The 18833-nt window shown below is 51.2% G+C and overlaps 1 protein-coding gene across 3 annotated transcripts in view; it reads right to left on the bottom strand.

Moving 5' to 3' along the window:
• Nucleotides 1–1093: 1093 nt before the first annotated feature.
• The window catches only part of MEOX1 (mesenchyme homeobox 1), a 28708-nt gene continuing 10968 nt past the window's right edge, over nt 1094–18833 (bottom strand). For all 3 annotated transcript variants that reach the window (XM_058703433.1, XM_058703432.1, XM_058703431.1), the window contains 2 exons: nt 4528–4700; nt 1094–3011 (listed from right to left, as the gene is read on the bottom strand). In XM_058703433.1, the coding sequence (XP_058559416.1) occupies nt 2889–3011; nt 4528–4700 (296 nt within the window). In that variant the 3' untranslated portion in view covers nt 1094–2888. The remainder of the gene's footprint in view (nt 3012–4527; nt 4701–18833) is intronic.

Here is an 18833-nt window from a genome sequence, read left to right as displayed (position 1 = left end):
GCTTTCATTACCTCATCAGTAAAACAAGAGGACTGGTACTATCTCTTAGGATTGTTACATAAAGCACTTAGAACAGTGCCCAACAGAGCACAGAGTAAACACTGTATAAATGTAGGTGGGTGGAAAGGAGGAGGGAAGGGGAGCTCTTTTCTAGTAGCCACAGAGTTTCAGTTTGGGCAGATGAAAAAGTTCTGGAGAGGGATAGGGACAATGATTGTACAACGGGACGGTACTTAATGACACAGAACCGTATGCTTAAAAATGGTTAAAATTTTATGTTGCGTATATTTTACCTTGTTAAAAAAAAATGTAGGCCGATGGGACCATCTGGGCAGAGCGTGAAGAGTGAGGAAGGCAGTGGGCAGAAGGAGCAAAGCTCGGGAACCGGCAGTGGGGGCAAAAGAACTGAGAAAGGGGTCTGCATGGGAGACAGAGAAGGCACATTCCGGAGAGACCAGGAAAAACAGGAGAGGCTGATATCCTCTGAAGACCCTGGAGTAGAGTTGGGGGGTGGGGAGGCGCTGGAGTGCCCAAGGATGTCTGTTTTGCTTGTCTTTGAGCCTGAACCTTTTCTTTGGCATCTTAATTTTGGTCTGCTTTCCTCTGCCAGCTCCTGATGATGTCATTTCCGGTCAATGCCCACGTTGGGCCCAGACTGACTCAAGACTGAATCCTGGCCTGGTCTCCTCTCTTGGCGCCCTCCCTCCCCTCTCTGCAGCCAGTCTTACTTTGTGCATTGTTGACATCTCGGTGAAACTAATCTTTTTTTAATTAAAAAGACAGAGGATGGGGGCCATTGCTTCTTGTGGCATTTGTATTACTATTGGTGTGCATCGTTTTACCCCGGAAAACAAACACTTCAGACTCTGAATTTAAAAGTCAGGGGTGCTTGGGGCACCTGGGCGGCTCAGTTGGTTAAGTGTCCTACACTTGATCTCGGCTCAGGTCGTGATCTCTCGGTGCGTGAGCTGACAGTGCAGAGCCTGCTTGGGATTCTCTCCCTCCTCTCTCTCTGTCTCTCGCCCACTCACGCTCTCCCTCTCTCTCTCAAAATAAATAAGTAAATGTTAAAAAAAGTGAGGGGGGCTTAGTGTATGGTCAAGATTCCTTTATTAACAAAAGAACCCATCTTTTGTTTACAGAACTTCAATGATTTTATAAGCCATAGGTTAGGGACACGGACAGCTAAAATTTTACAAGGGGACACGGAGACGATGTGGTTGCATATGGAAGAACATTCTTTGCTACAACGATTACATTTGCACCCCCACATTTTGAAGACCCTAAAGGGGGGCACCTTGATTCTCAGTGCTTTCTTTCTTCCCCTTTTTCTTTGTTTCTAGACATTGTCTGGGTGATCCTCACATGGGCATCACAGGGTTGCACCTAGAGAGAGTGTGGCTCTGCAAGGAAAAAGGCCCGGGAACGTTGTTTTTTTATTGATTTTATTTCTCCAAGAGTTTTCTTACTAAGTGAATTAACCTTGCACAGTTAACTTGATGTCATCTTAAGAAAATATATGAAATATGCTTTAGAAAAAAATTACACATGCTCTAACCAGCCATCTCATTTGGCAATCATTTTCCCCAGCGTCTGTCCTTGCGGGATGGGGAGGTGGGGTTCTTTTTACATGTGAGTGATTAAATCTACACACAAGAGCTCCAAACTCTTGCTGACCTCCCTCTGCGACACCAGCTGGTGTTGGGAGGCAGCGTACGAGGCAGGCCGAGGTCTCTCTCGAAGGCTCCAGTCGCCCCAGGCTGTTTGGCCATCAGTCCCCGGAGGGTCACCCCAGAAGATCTGGGCGGTCCACGTACATAAACTTAGCAGCTCCTCCCATAATGACAGCAATTGTGGAACACATCAGAAGGGCTCCGATGTATCCCATGGAGAAAGAGGGATTGTTTTTCTGTCCCTGTTTGCAGACAGCATCCTTTGAAAGCACAGGATACTTCCGCTCCAAGGATCCACATTTCTAGGTCCTCACTCACTGGCCCTAGAGTGATCTCTTCATCCTCAGAACACAGGGGACACTTTCCAGCCCTCGGCTCAATAATGTGAGCGTCTGCGTAGGTTTTCAATCCAAAAACTGTGGATTGAAAAGGAGTAGCTAGATGCTCAACAGTCCCAGCCGCATCCCTGAATGGACTCTGAAGAAGTGTTGTCCTGGGTCCGTTCTCAGCCACCCAGTCAGGTCAGCGCGAACGGGCTGGTGCGGGGACCGCTTACACCAGCCTGTTTTTCTGACAGTTTTCTGACGGTCATAAACTTGGCCACTCAGACAACAGATTTGGGAGACAAGGACTGAGTTTCTGTCCTCAACCCTCCTCACACTGACTCTCCCTGGGGTTTGGGGGTAACTGAAGGCCCCCAAAGCCTCAGATATGGAACCCAGAAAGGAAGGGTGGTCCAGGGGGTGCGTGTGTCCTAGTCGTTTCCTTTCTTTTGGAACATTTGCTTTCACAGGTCACTAGTTGGTCCCAGGGCTCCTTTCCCAGCAGATCAGGTGGTGTCCAGACCTGGAGAGGAGGTCTGGCTGGGGTAGGAGGAAGGTGGGAGCAGGAGGTGTGGGCAGCAGCCGAGACACCCTGAGCGACGGTGAGCCCAGAGCTGTTCCCCAGATTCGCTCGGGTTCAGTCCAATCAGGCTGCTGTAGGATTCCGCAAGAAATGTGGGAAGCCAAGGGCTTGGGGCAGAGCAAAACTGGATAGAACTTTCTGGGAAACTTCAAGGCTTCCAGGAATGCTGGACAGCTTCACGTTTAAGAGTCACTGCAAGACGTGGAGAGGTGGCCCTGGGGTGGGTGGGAGAAGGTGAAGGTGGGGTTGGGGTGAGGGTAGTTGGGGAGGGGGCTCGGTCCTCAGTCTTTTGTTCCTCCACAGAGACTCTCACTCTGAGCTTGGAGAGGCGGCAGAGTCCCCATCCTCTGGGTCCTGCCCACTGGGGGAGATAGGCTGACCCCCTTTCACACGTTTCCACTTCATCCTTCGGTTCTGGAACCACACTTTGACCTGGCGGAGGAAGCAAAGGAACCTGGTCACTTCAAGGCAGGTGCCACTACCTCCTCGTATGGATGCTCGAGCCAGCAGGTCGTAGTTCCAGGGACCCCCAACTTGAACCTCTGCTTGCCCTGCCCCAGTCCTCCAGAGGCACCAGGAACTGACACGACAGGGAGGACACATCAATCTGTCCAGAGGCCTGTCTTGTGTCTCTTTACAAAGAAAGCCTGACAGTCTGGGGACAGGGTCTAAAAGGCACTCGGCATTGGCCCCACCCCCTTTCACATGCCCCGCCCCTCCTTCCTCCTTCCGGCTTCTGTTACCCAAGGGTCTGGGAGCAGAGGATTACCACCCTCGTCCCCAGGCACATTTACGAAGCACTAGTCAGTTTAGATAGCTCCGGGCTGCTTACTCCCTCATCTGAGTTTCAGCACTGCCTGCAGGGTGTGGTCACGACCCTGTTTTACAGATGGAGACCTGGAGAGGTTAGGAGACACATCCCAGAGGTCACAGGGCTAGAAAGTGGTAGAGACAGGACCTGATCTTAGTTTTCTAAACCTAGCACTCCAGCAGAGCCCTTCATCAACTGAAAGTTGCTATCAAATATTATTATTATAAGACTTTACGCCATGTTAGAGTACGGGTGTGGATGGAATGCTCTGAGGGAAAGCCTGGAATGAAAGGCCTAGGAAGTTTTTTTTAGGGTGTGCCCAGGAACCAGCTAAAGAACTTACTAGAAATGCAGATTCCTGGTCCCACTTTATTATTACTGCAAAATGGCTCTCCAGCGTTACAAAATCTGCCTTTTATTTTTTTTTTTACTTTTAAAATTTTGTTTAATGTTTATTTATTTTGAGAGAGAGAGAGAGCGGTTCGGGGAGAGGCAGAGAGAGAGGGAGAGAGAGAGAATCCCAAGCAGGCTCCACGCTTTTAGTGCAGAGCCCAATGCATGGCTCAATGCAGGGCTTGGTGTGGGGCTTAATCTCACAAACCATGAGATCGTGACCTGAGCCAAAACCAAGAGTCAGACGCTTAACCGCTTAACCGACAGAGCCACCCAGGTGACCCTTGAGTTGTTAATTTGATTTTTAAAGTAATCTCTGCACCCAACATGGGGCTTGAACTCACGACCCCAAGATCAAGAGTCACATGCTCTTTGGGCTGAGCCAGCCAGGCACCCCTTAGAGTCTGCATTTTAAGCAAGGGCTTAGACGATTTCAATGCACACTTTGGGAATAACCAGATAAGAGGTTCCAGCCCTGACTGCCTGTGAGAACCACCTAGAAGACCTTTGAAAAACTCCGATGTCCCAGACCAATGAAAACAATCTCTAGGGGTGAAGCCCAGACATCAATGTTATTCAGATCTCTGCGGGTAATTCTCAGGTAAGAGCCACAGTTGAGAACCACCGCACTGGGCAGAGAGGAGAAAAAGGAGAGGTGTGGGGGGACGTGGGGGGATGGGGGGGGTGAGAGAGCAGAGGAAAGAAGGGACGGCCGGAGGAGGAGGAGGGGCCCCTGGGCTGCACCTGCCGCTCCGAGAGGTCCAGGTTCACAGCGATCTCGTATCTCCGGAGCCGGGTCAGGTAGTTATGGTGAGCAAACTCGGCCTCAAGCTCCCGAAGCTGCTCCTTGGTGAAGGCTGTCCTCTCCTTTCGAGCCTTGCTGCTGCCATCAGGCTTCCCTCGGCTCTCTGGGTTGTCTGGGGAGAAAGCATCCCAAAGAGGAAGATGTGAGCCGCTGAGGTCTCCTCTGTTCCCTTCTATCCTTAAGAGTCAGGACATCCTTACCTTGTCTTTCTTATTTATTTAAAAAAAATTTTTTTTAACATTTATCTTTTGAGAGATGGAGAAAGAGCGCAAGCAGGAGAGGGGCAGAGAGACAGGGAGACACAGAATCCGAAGCGGGCTCCAAGCTCTCAAACCCACCAAGCATGAGATCATGACCTGAGCCAAAGTCAGACAGACGCTTAACCAACTGAGCCACCCAGGCACCCTGTTTAATGATTTCTACTATCCAGCCCATCCTCCCCACCCCCAACCGCTTGACTTTAGCAGTGGCCAGAAGCTTGTGGGGCAAGAGGTTCTAAAATAAAGGCTTTCTGCCCTCAGCGGCCTTACCATCACCTGAGAACGATCGGAAATGCATTATCTTCAGGTCTCATCCCAGACCTACTGAATCGGAAAGTCGGGGGGGTAGGGCCCAGCGGCCCCTACCAAGACTTCAAGGTGAATCTGACTTAAGGTCAAGTTTACAAACCACTGCTCTAAGACCACACTTCTCGAAGGATGCCACCGCGGCTGCAGCAGGGCCAGGAAGTTGGTCAGACTTGCAGGATCTCAGGCCCTACCCACCACCTGCTGAATCAGAATCACATTTTAGCAAGATCCCCAGGGGAGTTGTGCGCCCACGTAAATTGAGAAGTGTGCTGCCTTAAGCTCCTTTCCCCCTTTGATACCGGGAGGGGCCGGGTCTGGAAAGTTCTGGGCTCTGAGTTAGACACAGCAGGGCCTCAATCGTAACTGCCAACAGTGGTGGCAGGAGCAAGCCCCTTACACGTGTCAGCCACTTAATCCTCACAATAATTCAGCCAGGTGCGTTCTTGTATTAGCCCCAACGTATGGACCAGAAAACTAAGCACAGAGAAGGTGAGCAAGCTGTGCAAGTTCATCCAGCCGGGCAGTGGCAGAGGCCGAACTCAAACCCAGGCGGTTTGACTCACATACTGTTGAAGTAAAATCCTTGTAGGGAGGATTTACAAACTGTAGAGTGCGGTACGAACGACAGGGACTGTATGTTCTCTCCTGAGCAAGGTGAGAGGCGCGTCTACCTTCACTTTGGTGGTGGGGCCGGAAGGAGACCCAGACACCGGCACAGGTACCCACGCGTGCCACTGTACCGCGAATGGCTACAGGACCCACTTTGCCTGCAGGGCTCTAAAATTTAGAAGTCTTTTCGTTTCATTGTCCTTTCACAGACCAGGAGGCCTAGGCTCAGAGTCAGGTGCGTTACTGAAAACTGCGCCCCCACCTCCTGCCCGTTCCACCACCGCATCCCTGTGTGTGTGTGTGTGTCTGTGTGTGTGTGTGTGTGTGTGTGTGTGTGTGTGTGTCGGGCGGGTGTTGGGGGGAGGACTTTTAGGCAGGGTGGGGGAGGGCAGGGAAGCCGTGCACATTCCCCACCAAGCAGCTACATTGCAAACAGGTGGGGAGGTGGAGACCCCTCGTCAACCCCATTCCATTCTGGAACTTCGGCCTTGGGTGTCGTTCCCCGCAGTTCCTTCTCTTGCTTTCCATCAGTCCGTGTTTCGGGTTCCAGTCCCTCCACCCCCGCGTCCCAGTCCCGCCGCCCAGGAGCCAGGGAGAGGGGCCGGGGTGGCGGCTCCCGACGCGGTGGGGGGGGCGCACCGTGAAAGCGATCCGGGCGCCCCTGCGGGAACAGAGAAGACAGAGGAGCAAACCGCTCCCCAACCCCCCCCCACCCCCGCCCCCACCAGGATCTCCCTGGTGCTTGGTCGCCCGCGGGACGCGCCCAGGGGGCAGGAAGCCGTTGTACTGACTGTCCCGTGGGCTCTGGAGAAGGCTGGCCCAGACCCCTCCCGAAGCCGGAACGTGGGCCGGGGGGGGGGGGGGGGGGGGGGGGGATAAGGACGCCCAGCCCCGGGGACCGGGGATCCCAGGCAGTCCGAAGGAAGGCCTTGGCAGCCTCCGGCCGCGGGTGGGGGGTGGGGGGAGACAGCCTTTCCGGAGCACATCCTGGCCGGCCTTTTCCCATCCCCGCCTGACCCACAGCTCACAGTGGTTCCCAGCTCTTCCCTGTCACAATGAGTGAGTGTAAAACCACGCGGCCGACTCACGCGCCAAGGTTGAGTCCTTGGTCTCCTTGCTGGGGCCTTTGAGGAAGTCACTTAACCTCTCTGGGCTTCAGTTGCCTCCTCCAGAAATAAAGCACCTACCTCCCAGGGTTATTGGAAAGCCTGGACCAGCTCCTGTGTGTGGAAACTGCTTTGGAGACTTTAAAGTGCATGACAAAGAAAAAAGTATTCTTCCAATTCTTCGGCTCCCTGAGATGCCATCTGAGGGGCTGTGGTTTCTTGAAGGCTTCTGTGTCGTCAGATGCATTTAATCCGTTCCACAAAACACCCCCAGGAGCATTATTATCCCCTTTAGCACTGTCGTGTGAAATTTGTGAAAATTTGATTAACAGGGTTCTCTTTTTCCCCCGCCAGAGACTGCTTTTTCCCACATGCTCCTGTACCTGGCACAGTATTTGCTAAACATTTGCTAAATCCTACTCAGTGTACTGAGGAGGAAGTGGCCTCCGAGAGGCCCAGGCACTTGCCCAGTGTGCCCAGCAGTGTTTTGGGGGAGGGGAGGGGGGGAGTGCAGAACCGAGACTGGGACCCAGATCTCTTTGACTAGAGGTGTGGTGGTCAATGCTGGCCTCAGTCTTCCATCATCCATCTGGCACGGCTTGATCTGGACTCGCAGCTCCGCCTGTCTCCACATCCAGGGCTCCTGGAGGCCGTGTCCTGGATGGATGCCCACACCTACACTCCCTTTCTTCTGGGCCCGCACAGGTGCGCCCGGGTTCCTATGGAATCCCCAGAAAACAGCCCCTGCCCCCGCCCCTGCCCAGTCCTGCACATAATCCTCCCAGGAGACCCAAGAGAGAGGAGGGGAGGTAGGGAGAGGACCCCTCTGTGTTGGTTTTGGACTGGTTCTTGGACCTCTCTCTGCCCACCTCCCCTCTCCTCTTATTGTCCTGATTTAGGCACTGGGCCTCAGCCTGGGAAACAGTAATGGGGCAGAGAAGCCAGAGCCGGGGAGTGAGCGAGCCATTCCGTGAATGGGGAAGAAGACCTTTCATCACTGTTAGAAATGACAGAAGGGCCCGAAGTACGGGGGACAGAAGTGGAAGTTCTGCTTTGTTCATCATTTTCATCAAGATCGAAAAAGAAGGATGAGGACAAACCCTGAGCCATTTCTGGCTCGGGGTGTTCGGTCTGCCAGCTCCCTCCTGTGCACAGTTCACATGCACACTGCCCTCAGGATAGTTTGACCCCAGGCGAGTACACCTTTGTTGGGGGGCCTCCTTCCCACCCTGGGCCTCAGTTTCCCCATGTGTAGGAGCATGGGGCTGGGCTGGGTCTTCGTGCCCCTGAAGAGCTGGTGTCAGGGTCCTTCCCCAGTATGCAGCCTGGCATCCCCTTCTTGTCTCCCTACTCTCTCTTCTATTGAGAACCCCTGGCCTTGAACTTGAGGCCCCTCCAGTTTCAAATATTCCTGTCTGGGCCCCTAGTTCCTCCCTTCAGTCAGATCCGAGGTCATGCTCTCTGCTCTGTTCCAAGGCCGTCCTTGGTCTTCCCAAGGTCCTCAGCCCAAAGGTCAGGGCCGTGCCAGGGAACCTCTACCTCCCTCTGGTGTGCAAAGCTCCCCTCCCGGAGCTGAATGGGAGATTCAGATTCTCTCCTTGGAGAATCTGGGCCTTAGCAGGCTCTAAAGAAGAGCTCTCTGACCTGGGGCAACTCTCTGAAGTTCTCTGAACTGCCTTCCTTTGTGAAACAAGCATATCTACATCCACGGGCGATCAGCAGGGGTAAAATGCCACGGGTAACGCGTGTTAACCCCTAGCACGGCGCTGGGTGTGCCGTGAGGCTCTGTCTGAAAGAACCACGAGAAGAGAAGAGGTTCTCCCGGAGACGAAATTGCAGACGTGAGTCACGGTGGAGGTTAGAGATGAGACTTGTCAAGGTACCCCGTCTCCAGAGCTGTGTGGAAGCGATGCCTTTTTAACGTCTGGCCTTTTAGCTGTTTTCCCTTCTCCACTATGTCTCTGCATCTCTGCTTGGATCTGTGTCTCTGACCACCATTATGTCAGCCTTGCGGTGGAGGTGGGGTTGGGGGGTGGCAGGAGGGGAAGTGAATGATTCCAGGCACAGTAACTAAAGCATCGATCAGAATCACACCCCAGCCGTCCTGGTCCTGCTTCTCTTTCCAGGGCAGGGGTGCGTTTTCCAGGACTGCAGAGGGATGGGCTGGTGCTCCGCCGGCCTGCCTCTGTGGCTCAGGAGGAGCGGCCCACCCTGCCCGGCCCCTGCACCACCCTCCCAGCCAGCCAGTGGGGCCACGATGGAACGGTCGTGCCCGGAGAAATGCAAACAGGATGTATGTGTGATTGTGGTTTCCACCGTGAGCTTTTCCACCATCCAAGGCAAATTATTTCATAAATAGCTGTCAGTTTTGGCAGGCCTTCCTAAAGTTAGCAGACAGCTTTATCGGAGCTACAAGGAAGTTCAGACAGACGCTGGGGAACATGCCTTTTTGGAGGCCTGTATCCCTACTCCCCAGTTGTCATGGCCATTTTCCATAAATTTCTGTCCAAGACGATAGAAAGCCACAGGCTGTGCATTCAAATAACAACTTTGCCGTTGACAATGGGTCTCTTTTCCCCAGAGATAAACATCTTTGGGGCTTTCACATTTACTGCAGCATCATAGAACAGTAGCACTTGAAGAGGCTTAGAGCTATCTTCAGTCACCTTTCCATTTACAGGGGAGCCTAGAGTAGGTGAGAGAGGGCCTAAGACACAGCTATTTAGCAGCAGGGCTAGACCTCAAACACAGATTCCCTCGACAGGAAGCTCTTCCACATCTTGGGCTGCTTCCTGTCGTGTCCTCTTAGTTATTCTGTAGGGCAGGTAAGGTACACACCAGCCCATTGAACCGATGAAGAAATGAAGACCCAGAGACTGAAAGGCTTGGTGGAATTGCCCTGGTACCAGTCTGGGGCTACGGCCAATATGTCGCATTGTGCAGGGGGGACGGTGAGCAAAGAGACTGTGCTCACTCCAGGGACATGTCCGTTATGCGTCCATGTCTGATTCCCTGGGACTCCCCAGGGAGGAGAAAGGGAGGAGACACCTGGGGCATGCTGTCAGCAGGTGAAACCTTGGCAAGCCCTCTGAAAATGGCAAATGTGGCTTCCTGGGCTGTCACAGTGCGGGCCTTTGACGTCCTTGTTAGTTCTGATACTTTCAACTTTGGGAGGAGTCAAAGTGCATCAAAGTAGACAGGACCCAGATGGAGCCAGCCCAAGACGAGGTGCACTTTTGTGTCCCAGGATGTCCTTGGCTTCCTGGGATTGGCCTGCATGTCTCACTGGGCCCCCGTGAGCTCCACCCACCTCCAGGTCCGGGCCCTTTCCCTCTCCTATGGGTGCTCCAAAAGACATGGGGAGGGTTCACAGCCTCTTTGAGGAGCCCAGGAGTAGGTGAGGGGAATTCAAAGTATGTTTCCTGGGAGAGAAGCAGATTGTTCTGGAATGGAAATGCCTGGTGCTATAGTCCTTGCTGAAGGACCCAGGTGGGGTGGGGCAGTGGGGGTATGCGGTGGTGAGGGAGAGGGGAATCGACGGGCGATGAGATGGGAGTGTAGATGGCCGTGGAATAAGGGAGCACGGAGGTGAAGGGGAAGGGGGGCCGTGGAAATGAGGGCCGGGAGCAGCAGCAAGCCTCTGAGATGGGCGGGGGGAGGCACGGGCAGCTCTGGGCTTTGTTTGTGTTTATAAGTTCCAGATGTCGCCCTCAGCTGTCACCAAAGGAAGTGTGGGCTTCAGGACCAGACCCCACTGCTCACACTGTTCCTCCACCACTGTGCTCAAGGAACACAGGGACACCATGAAATAGAAAAGGCTGGGGAGGGGGCGGGGGAGGAATCCTGGCCAGAGGCCAGGGAAGCCCAGCTCAGGGGGCAGAAAGGGCACTGGGGGACAGGCGCTGCTTCAGGGGGGTCGGCAGGGGAAGGAAGAACTGTTTTGCTTCTGGAATCGTCCCCGCCCCCCTGGGCCCAGATGTCCTGACTTATTCAAGCCAGAGAAATAGGTGAGTAGGGCGGGACTCGTGAGCCCCTGCCCTGGCAGGACAGTGGGCAGGCCTGAATTTGCTCCTCGCTGACCTTCTTACAGCCCATGAGCTCTTCGGACCCTTTTGTGTTAGATGCTAGTCAGAATTGTGCTGCTTTGGTGGATACTGACTTTCTGCAGAACTTCCAGACCATATCTGGCTGGGGCCCGAGGGGACTCAGGCACAGGGTTTGTGCTGATGCCTCTGAGTTCAGACAATGGCCAAGGCCTCGAGTCCTGATCTGGGCCCTGATCTCTGCCTGACTGTGGGGGGCAGGAGCTTTCACCAGGCGGGATGTGGAGTACCTGTCTCTCCTTCCACACTGGCCGCTCTGGCTCCTAAGGCTTCTTCCTCGCTGGGGGGGGAGGGGGGGGGTCTGGAGTTGGAGTTGGAATGAGGGGGGCTGCAGCCGTTGCGTGCCCCTCAAGCCACACCCTGCCCAGCACTGCAGTGACCCTGGACCAACGAGCCCTCAGAGACAAGGCAGAGCCAGCTGGTGACGGGCTTCAAAGGCTTCCTCTGACTTCGGGTCCCTGCCTTGCCAGGTTTTGAGCACAGGTGACCTGGGATGCAACCAGGGTCGGGGAAGACTTTGAAAAGAGAAGGTTGCTCATTTGTGGGCTTGGAAACAATGGATTGAAGGGTTACCAAGTGCTGGCTGTGTCTTTACATCTACGATCTCATCTTGTCCCACAGCAACCTTGCGAGGTAGACCCGTGATCCTCATTTTTCAGAGGAGGCTGGGACTCGGTGGGGTCTAGCACTCACCAGAGCTCAGACGGGAAGCTGTGGATCTGGGACTGCGTCCAGCTCTGCCCTGTCAGTGCACTTAACATTAGCCACCCTCCCCCCTCCCCCCACCCTCTTTACTAGGCTGCAGCCCAGCACGGAGGGTGGGCACGGATGTGACATCACCCGGCATGGTACTCTGCGACCCAAGTGACACTGAGGTTGTCCGTTCATTTCATTATCACCTCATTTCCTTCTTCCTGTGTCAAACAGCCCACTTCTTCAAAGATTCATTCGTGGGGCACCTGGGTGGCTCAGTCGGTCGAGTCCAACTCTTGGTTTCGGCTCAGGTCATGATCTCACAGTTTTGCGAGTTCAAGCCCTGTGTCAGGCTCACGGCGCAGAGCCTGCTTGGGATTCTCTCTCTCTCTCCCTCTCTCTCTCTCTCTCACTCTGCCCCTCCTCAACTTGTGCTCTTTCAAGATAAATAAATAAACCTTAAAATAAATATAAAGATTCATTCTTAAAAGTGTCTTTCCTTGTAGGTATACGATAAGAATGTAAGGATCTTTGTGTAGCCAGAAACAATGCTCTGAGTGGAAAAGCTCCAGTGGCCAACAGGACCCGGGGCTAAGAAAGTTCTGAGGTCATGCACCCCTGAGATGCTGCTTTCACTTAACTGGTGCCTTGGTGCCACAGCTAGAACCTTGCCCTTGTTTTTATACCTCCTGTTTATGGGCTGAATTGCCCCCTCCTCCCCCATATGTTGAAGTCCTAACTCCCAGGACCTCAAAATGGGACTGTATTTGGAGATAGTGTCTTCAAAGAGATGATTAAGTTAGAATGAAGCCATTAGGGTGGACCCTGATCCAATCCTACCGGTGTCTTTGTAAGTAGAGGAGATTAGGACACAGAGAGAGACACCAAGGATGCCCACACACAGAGAAAAGACCACGTGAAACCATGGCAAAAAGACGGCCATTTGTAAGCCAAGCAAAGAAGCCTCCAGAGAAAACAAACCTGCTGCCATCTTGATCTTTGGCTTCTAGTCTCCAGAGCTATGAGAAAATAAGCGTCTGCTGTGTAAGCCGACCAGCGTATGGTGTTTTGTTACAGCAACCCGGGCGGACTGAGATGTCCCTAAATCCCCGGAGCCAGCGTTCGCCTCTGAGGAGAGGGACCAAGGCCAGGAGGGGTGCTTGGCAAGGCTGCTGCCAGTCCACAGGAGACTTCTCTGCAAATTAGAAAAGGTGCCCTTTCCTCTAGACCTGAAACACAGCCACACATCCGTATGACAGCTGGGCCCTCCAGCTGCCCAGCCATCGCAGTCCCCCCAACTGTCCTAGTGGTGAGTCCACCATGTTTTTCTGCCACAGAAGCTCTACTTGCTTCCCAGCCTTGGTGGCCCTGGTACTTGGGAGCCGACCCGAGTACCTTGTGGGGCACTCCTGCAGAGAGGTGGCCAGCCCAGTGGCCGTTCGTTGTGTCTTTCTGACCCCAGCACTAGCCCTGACCCTGGGCTGGTTTTATGATTGAAGTCCGGCTGTCTGCACACTGTTTCCTGAGCAAGACTGTAAAAGTCCTGATGAATCTTACAGGAGTTCATCACACATGGTGGAAACCCCCGGGGCCAGGTGGCACAGCCACTCTCAGAGAGAAGGTGAGAAAAATGAATGGATGGACGGATGGATGGATGCCAGGCTGTAACAGAGGCTATTGACCAGACATTGAATGACCTCCTCCCGTGGTAAATGTTCTAGTCGGTGCTAGGGAGACTGCATAGGGAAACCAGTTATTGTTCTGGCCCTCCAGACACCTCAGTTTTAGGGAGAAGGGAGCCATATGCTGTAGCTCTGGATGAAAGGCAAACTGGGTTTGATGCAGAAATGGAGGTACAAAGAAGGCATGTTCTGTGTCTTGGGAGAGGGAGGTCAGTAAAGGATCCTTGGACACTCACCAAACTAGAAACAGCAGGGGATTGTCTCAATATAATAAAGGCCGTATATGAAAATCCCACAGCCAACATCATACTCAATTGTGAAGCAAAAACAAAACAACAACAGCAACAACAAAAACCAACGTACAATGAAAGAAATAAAATGCATGTATTTTGGAAAGGAAGAAGTAAAAATGATCTCTGTTGACGCATGACACGATCTTGTATGTGGAAACCCTGAAAGATTCCTATAAAGAAAACCTCTCGGAACTAACGAACGAATTCAGCAGAGTTGCAGGATACAACATCAACACACAAAGATCAGCTGTGTTTCTATCCACTACCAGTGAACAATCTTGAAAGGGATATTAAGGAAACAATTTACATTGACAATGGCCTCACTTACTCAATCCCTAGCAAAATCCCAATGGCATTTTTTGCAAAGATGGAAAAAAAAAATCATCCTAAAATTCATATGGAATCTCGAAGGACCCTGAGCAGCCACAACAATCTTGAGAAAGTGAAACAGAGGGAGGCCTCACAACTTTCTGATTTTTAAAACATATTACAAATCTGCAGTAATCACAACAGTATGGCACTGGCATAAAGTCAGACGTGTAGAACGATGGAACAGAATACTTATGAAGTCAGCCCTCACATATATGGTCAGATGAGCTTCAACAAGGGTGCTAAGGCTACACGGTAGGGAAAGGATGACCTTCCATAAATGATGTGGGGAAAACTGGATATCTACATGCAAAAGAATGAAGTTGGACCCTTACTTAACTCACAGCATATTAAAAAATTAACTCAAAATAGTTTAAAGACCTAAACATGAGATTTAAAACTGTGAAGCCTCTAGAAGAAAACATGGGGAAAAATCTTCATGACATTAGGTTTGGCCATGATTTCTTGAATATAGCACTAGAAGCACAGGCAACAAAAGCAAATGTAGAGAAATGAGACTACGTCAAACTTAAAAATGTCTATGCAGCGGAGGGAGCAATCAACAGAATGTAAAGGCAAGCTACAGAGCAGGAGAAAATATCTGCAAACCATAGACTGATAAGGGATTAATATCCAGAATATATAAAGAACTCCTACAGGTCAACAGCAAAAGGCAGGCAATCCAACTAATAAATGGGCAAAGGACTTGAATAGACATTTCTCCAAAGAAGATCTATAACGGGCCGACAAGCATATGCAAAGATGTTCAACATCACCAAGCATTAGGGAAATGCACATCAAAACCATGATGAGTTATCATCTCATGTCTGTTAGGAAGGCTACGGTCAAACAAACAAACCAAAACCAACCAACCAAGAAACAAACAAAACAGAAAAGAACAAGTGTTGGTGAGGTTGTGGAGAAATCAGAACTCTTGTGCACCGTTGGTGGGATTGGAAAATGGTGCAGTGGCTATGGAAAAGGGTATGGAGGTTCCTCAAAAAATTAAAAATGGAATTACCGTGGGATCCAGCAATTCCACTTTGAGGTATGTATCCAAAAGAATTCAAAGGCAGAATCTTAAAGAGATATTTGCACACCAATGTTCATTGTGGAATTATTCATAATGGCCAACTTGGGAGCAACCCAAGTGTCTGTCCATCAACAGGTGAATGGATATAGCCAAGGTGGTATATACATACAATGGGATACTATTCAGCCTTAACAAAGAAGGAAAGCCTGTTATCTGCTGCAACACGGATGAATCTGGAGGACATCGTGCTAAGTAAAATAAGTCAGTCACAGAAAGACAAATACTGCGTGACTTCACTTACACGAAATATCAAAAGTAGTCTAACTCTTTTTTTAAGATCAGCCTTTAATAACGCTTCGTATTAAAAGGCAAAGTGAAATGGGTTTAACTTTGGCCTAAACTAACTCCGTGTTCTGTTCGGATTTACTCTTCTTCCAATATAATGGTACAGCCCCACCTCAGCCCACCCCCTGGCCACCCCCTCCTCCTGCCCCCACACCTTGAGGCACAGAAACAGAAAGTTGAATGCTATTTGTCAGGCCTGGGGAGAAGGAAAAGGAGAGAGTTGTTTCTCAATGGATTTAGGATGTCGGTGTTGTGAGATGAAAAAGTTCTAGAGATTTGTTGCAGGACAATGTGTATAGATTTAATACTACTGGGCGGTACACTTAAAAATGATCACGATTTGGGGCGCCTGGCTGGCTCAGTCAGAGGAGCATGCAACTCTTGATCCCGGGGTTGTGAGTTCGAGCCCCACATGGGGTGTAGGGATTGCTTAAATAAATAAAACTTAAAAAAATATTTTAAAAAATGATCACGATGGTAGGGGTGCCTGGGTGGCTCAGTTGGTTAAGCGTCCGACTTCGGCTCAGGTCATGATCTCACCATTCGTGGGTTTGAGCCCCATGTCAGACTCTGCTGATAGCTCAGAGCCTGGAGACTGCTCCCGATTCTGTGTCTCCCTCTCTCTCTGCCTCTCCCCACCACCTCTTGAAAATAAATAAACATTTAAAAAAAACTTGTCTTGGGGCGCCTGGGTGGCTCAGTTGGTTAAGCGTCCGACTTCAGCTCAGGTCATGATCTCGCGGTTCATAGGTTTGAGCCTTGTGTTGGGCTCTGTGCTGGGCTCTGTGCTGACTGCTCAGAGCCTGGAGCCTGCTTCTAATCGTGTGTGTGTGTGTGTGTGTGTGTGTGTGTGTGTGTGTGTGTGTCTGCCCCTCCCCTGCTCTCACTCTGTCTCTCTCTCTCTCTCAAAAATAAATATTTAAGAAAAATGATCACGATGGTAAGTTTTATTTATGTGTTTTTTTATCATAGTATGTATGTATTTTTTTTTCAAAGATTTTATTTTTAGGTAATCTCCATACTCAATGTGGGGCTCAAAGTCACACCTCTGCGATCAAGAGTCACATGCTCTACCAACTGAGCCAGCCAGGTGCCCCTGATCATAATTTTTAAAGTGGAGATTTCAAATACAAGACATCCCATGGTAAGAAATCTCAGGAGAGCTCCTCTGTGCCATTATAAGCTATATATTTAGAAAACCAGCACAGGTTCTAATGGACACTAAAAGCTGCAACTTCTCAGCGACAGCTTCCACTGAAATGATGCTAGGTACAAGGGGAGCCGTAGCTTTTAAAAAAGAGAGGAAAGATTCTTCGAGGCGGTGATTTTCGAGCTGGATGTTAACATCAGGAAGGGTTTCAACAGGCAGAGGAGTGGGAGACGGGGAGAATGCTTGAAGCAAGGGAAAGTTCTTCGGCAAATGAGGTTGGGAGGAGAAAAAGGGGGGTGCGTTTGCAGGGCAAGTGAACTCATGTGGCTGGAGGCAGTAAGGAGACAGGACAAAGCGAGTCTGAGGAAGGCAGGGGGAGTACGTGAGAGCACCAGCCAGCAGAGCTGAGTCCCAGCATGGTGGGGGTGGGGGTGGGGGTGGGGGTAGAACCTCTCCCAGGCGGGAGATCGGATTCACCTACAGCCAGGCGGATCACGCGCGACCTTCCCTTGAACCCCGCCAGGAAATCACCGCGAAATCCCTCATTCCCATAAATTAAAGACGACCACGGTAGCAAGACAGATCGACAGATCGAGGGCAAACAACAGTGGCCTCACAGCTGTCCCTGCCAGCAGGGAACTTTAACACCCATGGGCCCTGGGGCTGGGAGTGTTTGCGGTAAGACAACATCACACTGGTCTCCTAAATCAGTTTTGTGCTGTGAACCAACAGAAGGTCTCTGAGTGGGAGCCAGAGACCCCTGCTTTCCTGATCATTTATTTGAGCTAATCAATGATCAGGAAATCAATGACCCCACTTCTAGTGGGGGTGAGAGGGGAGCAGCTGGGATTGGCAGAAGGAGAGGGAAGAGCAGAGAACGTTCCTCTTGAAACAAACCTCCAGTAACTTTCTGTTACTGGAGCCGCCTCCGCCGGCCAGTACGGGGCCCTTTCGCCAGGCACGACTCACCCCCCAACCTCTCCAGCAGAACTCTGGGGTCCAAGCTCCTAACTGAGGACAACTGGATTTTGGGACGAGGGATAACTGCAAGACGTTCCCATGTCTTATACCCAAGTTCAGCAATTTCTGAGTCAGTGTATTTGAAATATTCACTTCCATCGACCCCCTTATGTTCTGAAGGTTGGTTCTGGAAACATGGGCCTAATAACATTCAGAGCGGCTATTTATTGAACTCATGTGCCAGGCACAGTGCTAATCTCAGGGATCAGTGCATTTAACCTTCACAGTGACTCTGTATGGAAGGTGCTTTTGTTATGATACCATTCTGCAGCTGGGGAAACAGAGGCCCAAAGCAATTAAGAAGTTTTCCAAAGTCACGCAACCTGTCTGCCTGCCTCGTGAAGAATTCTGGAAAACACATTTCTTTTTTTTTTTTATGTTTATTTATTTTTGAGAGAGACAGAGTGTGAGCAGGCAAGGGGCAGAGAGAGACAGAGACACGGAATCTGAAGCAGGCTCCAGGCTCTGAGCTGTCGGCACAGAGCCCCACGTGGGGCGTGAACCCACAAACAGTGAGGTCATGACCTGAGCTGAAGTCAGACGCTCAACCAATTGAGCCACCCAGGCGCCCCATGGAAAACACATTTCTAATCCATGGTTGATTAATCTTCAGAGATAGTTTAGCAAGGGCACGTGAGACACTCACACAGCGCAAAATGCGGGTGGTGTCAAACCCTCAGTAATCAAGAGAAATAATATCTTAATGCAACGTTTTTAAAAAATCAAAGTTAAGGGGCCCCTGGGTGGCTCACTTGGCTAAGCGTCCGACTTTGGCTCGAGTCAGTCATGATCTCGAGGTTCGTGGGTTCGAGCCCCGCGTCGGGCTCTGTGCTGACAACTCGTAGCCCGGAGCCTGCAGCCTGCTTTGGATTCTGTGTCTCCCTCTCTCCCCACCCCTCCCCCCTGCCCCCGCTTGTGTTCTCTCTCTCAAAAATAAATAAGAATAAATAAATAATTTAAAAACTTAATGTGGAAAAAAAAAATCCCTGCAGAACAAAATATCAGAATTTTAAATAGAGAATGCAAGCCGTGACTCAGGATCAGTGGAGTGGGATGGGGGTTCTTTCTGGGTTTGTTTCCCGTGAGCTGGATTCCAGATTCCTAGAGCTGGCTGTGAACCTTGCTCACCTGCTTTCCCCTTTCTTCGGGCTCTTAAGAAGCTGATTTTTCCTGCCTCGGCCCCCTCCAGTTCAATTCCAAAGGGAAAGACTCAAGCAACTAGCTGGGCTGTAAAGATTCCCAAGCTGAACAGAGAGAGTGGGTCGGGAAGCCT

Source organism: Neofelis nebulosa, chromosome 16 (assembly GCF_028018385.1).
Source record: "Neofelis nebulosa isolate mNeoNeb1 chromosome 16, mNeoNeb1.pri, whole genome shotgun sequence".
Taxonomy (NCBI): Eukaryota; Metazoa; Chordata; class Mammalia; order Carnivora; family Felidae; genus Neofelis; species Neofelis nebulosa.
The sequence above is the reverse complement of the archived record's forward strand: the minus strand, read 5'-3'. Positions and strand labels throughout refer to the sequence as shown.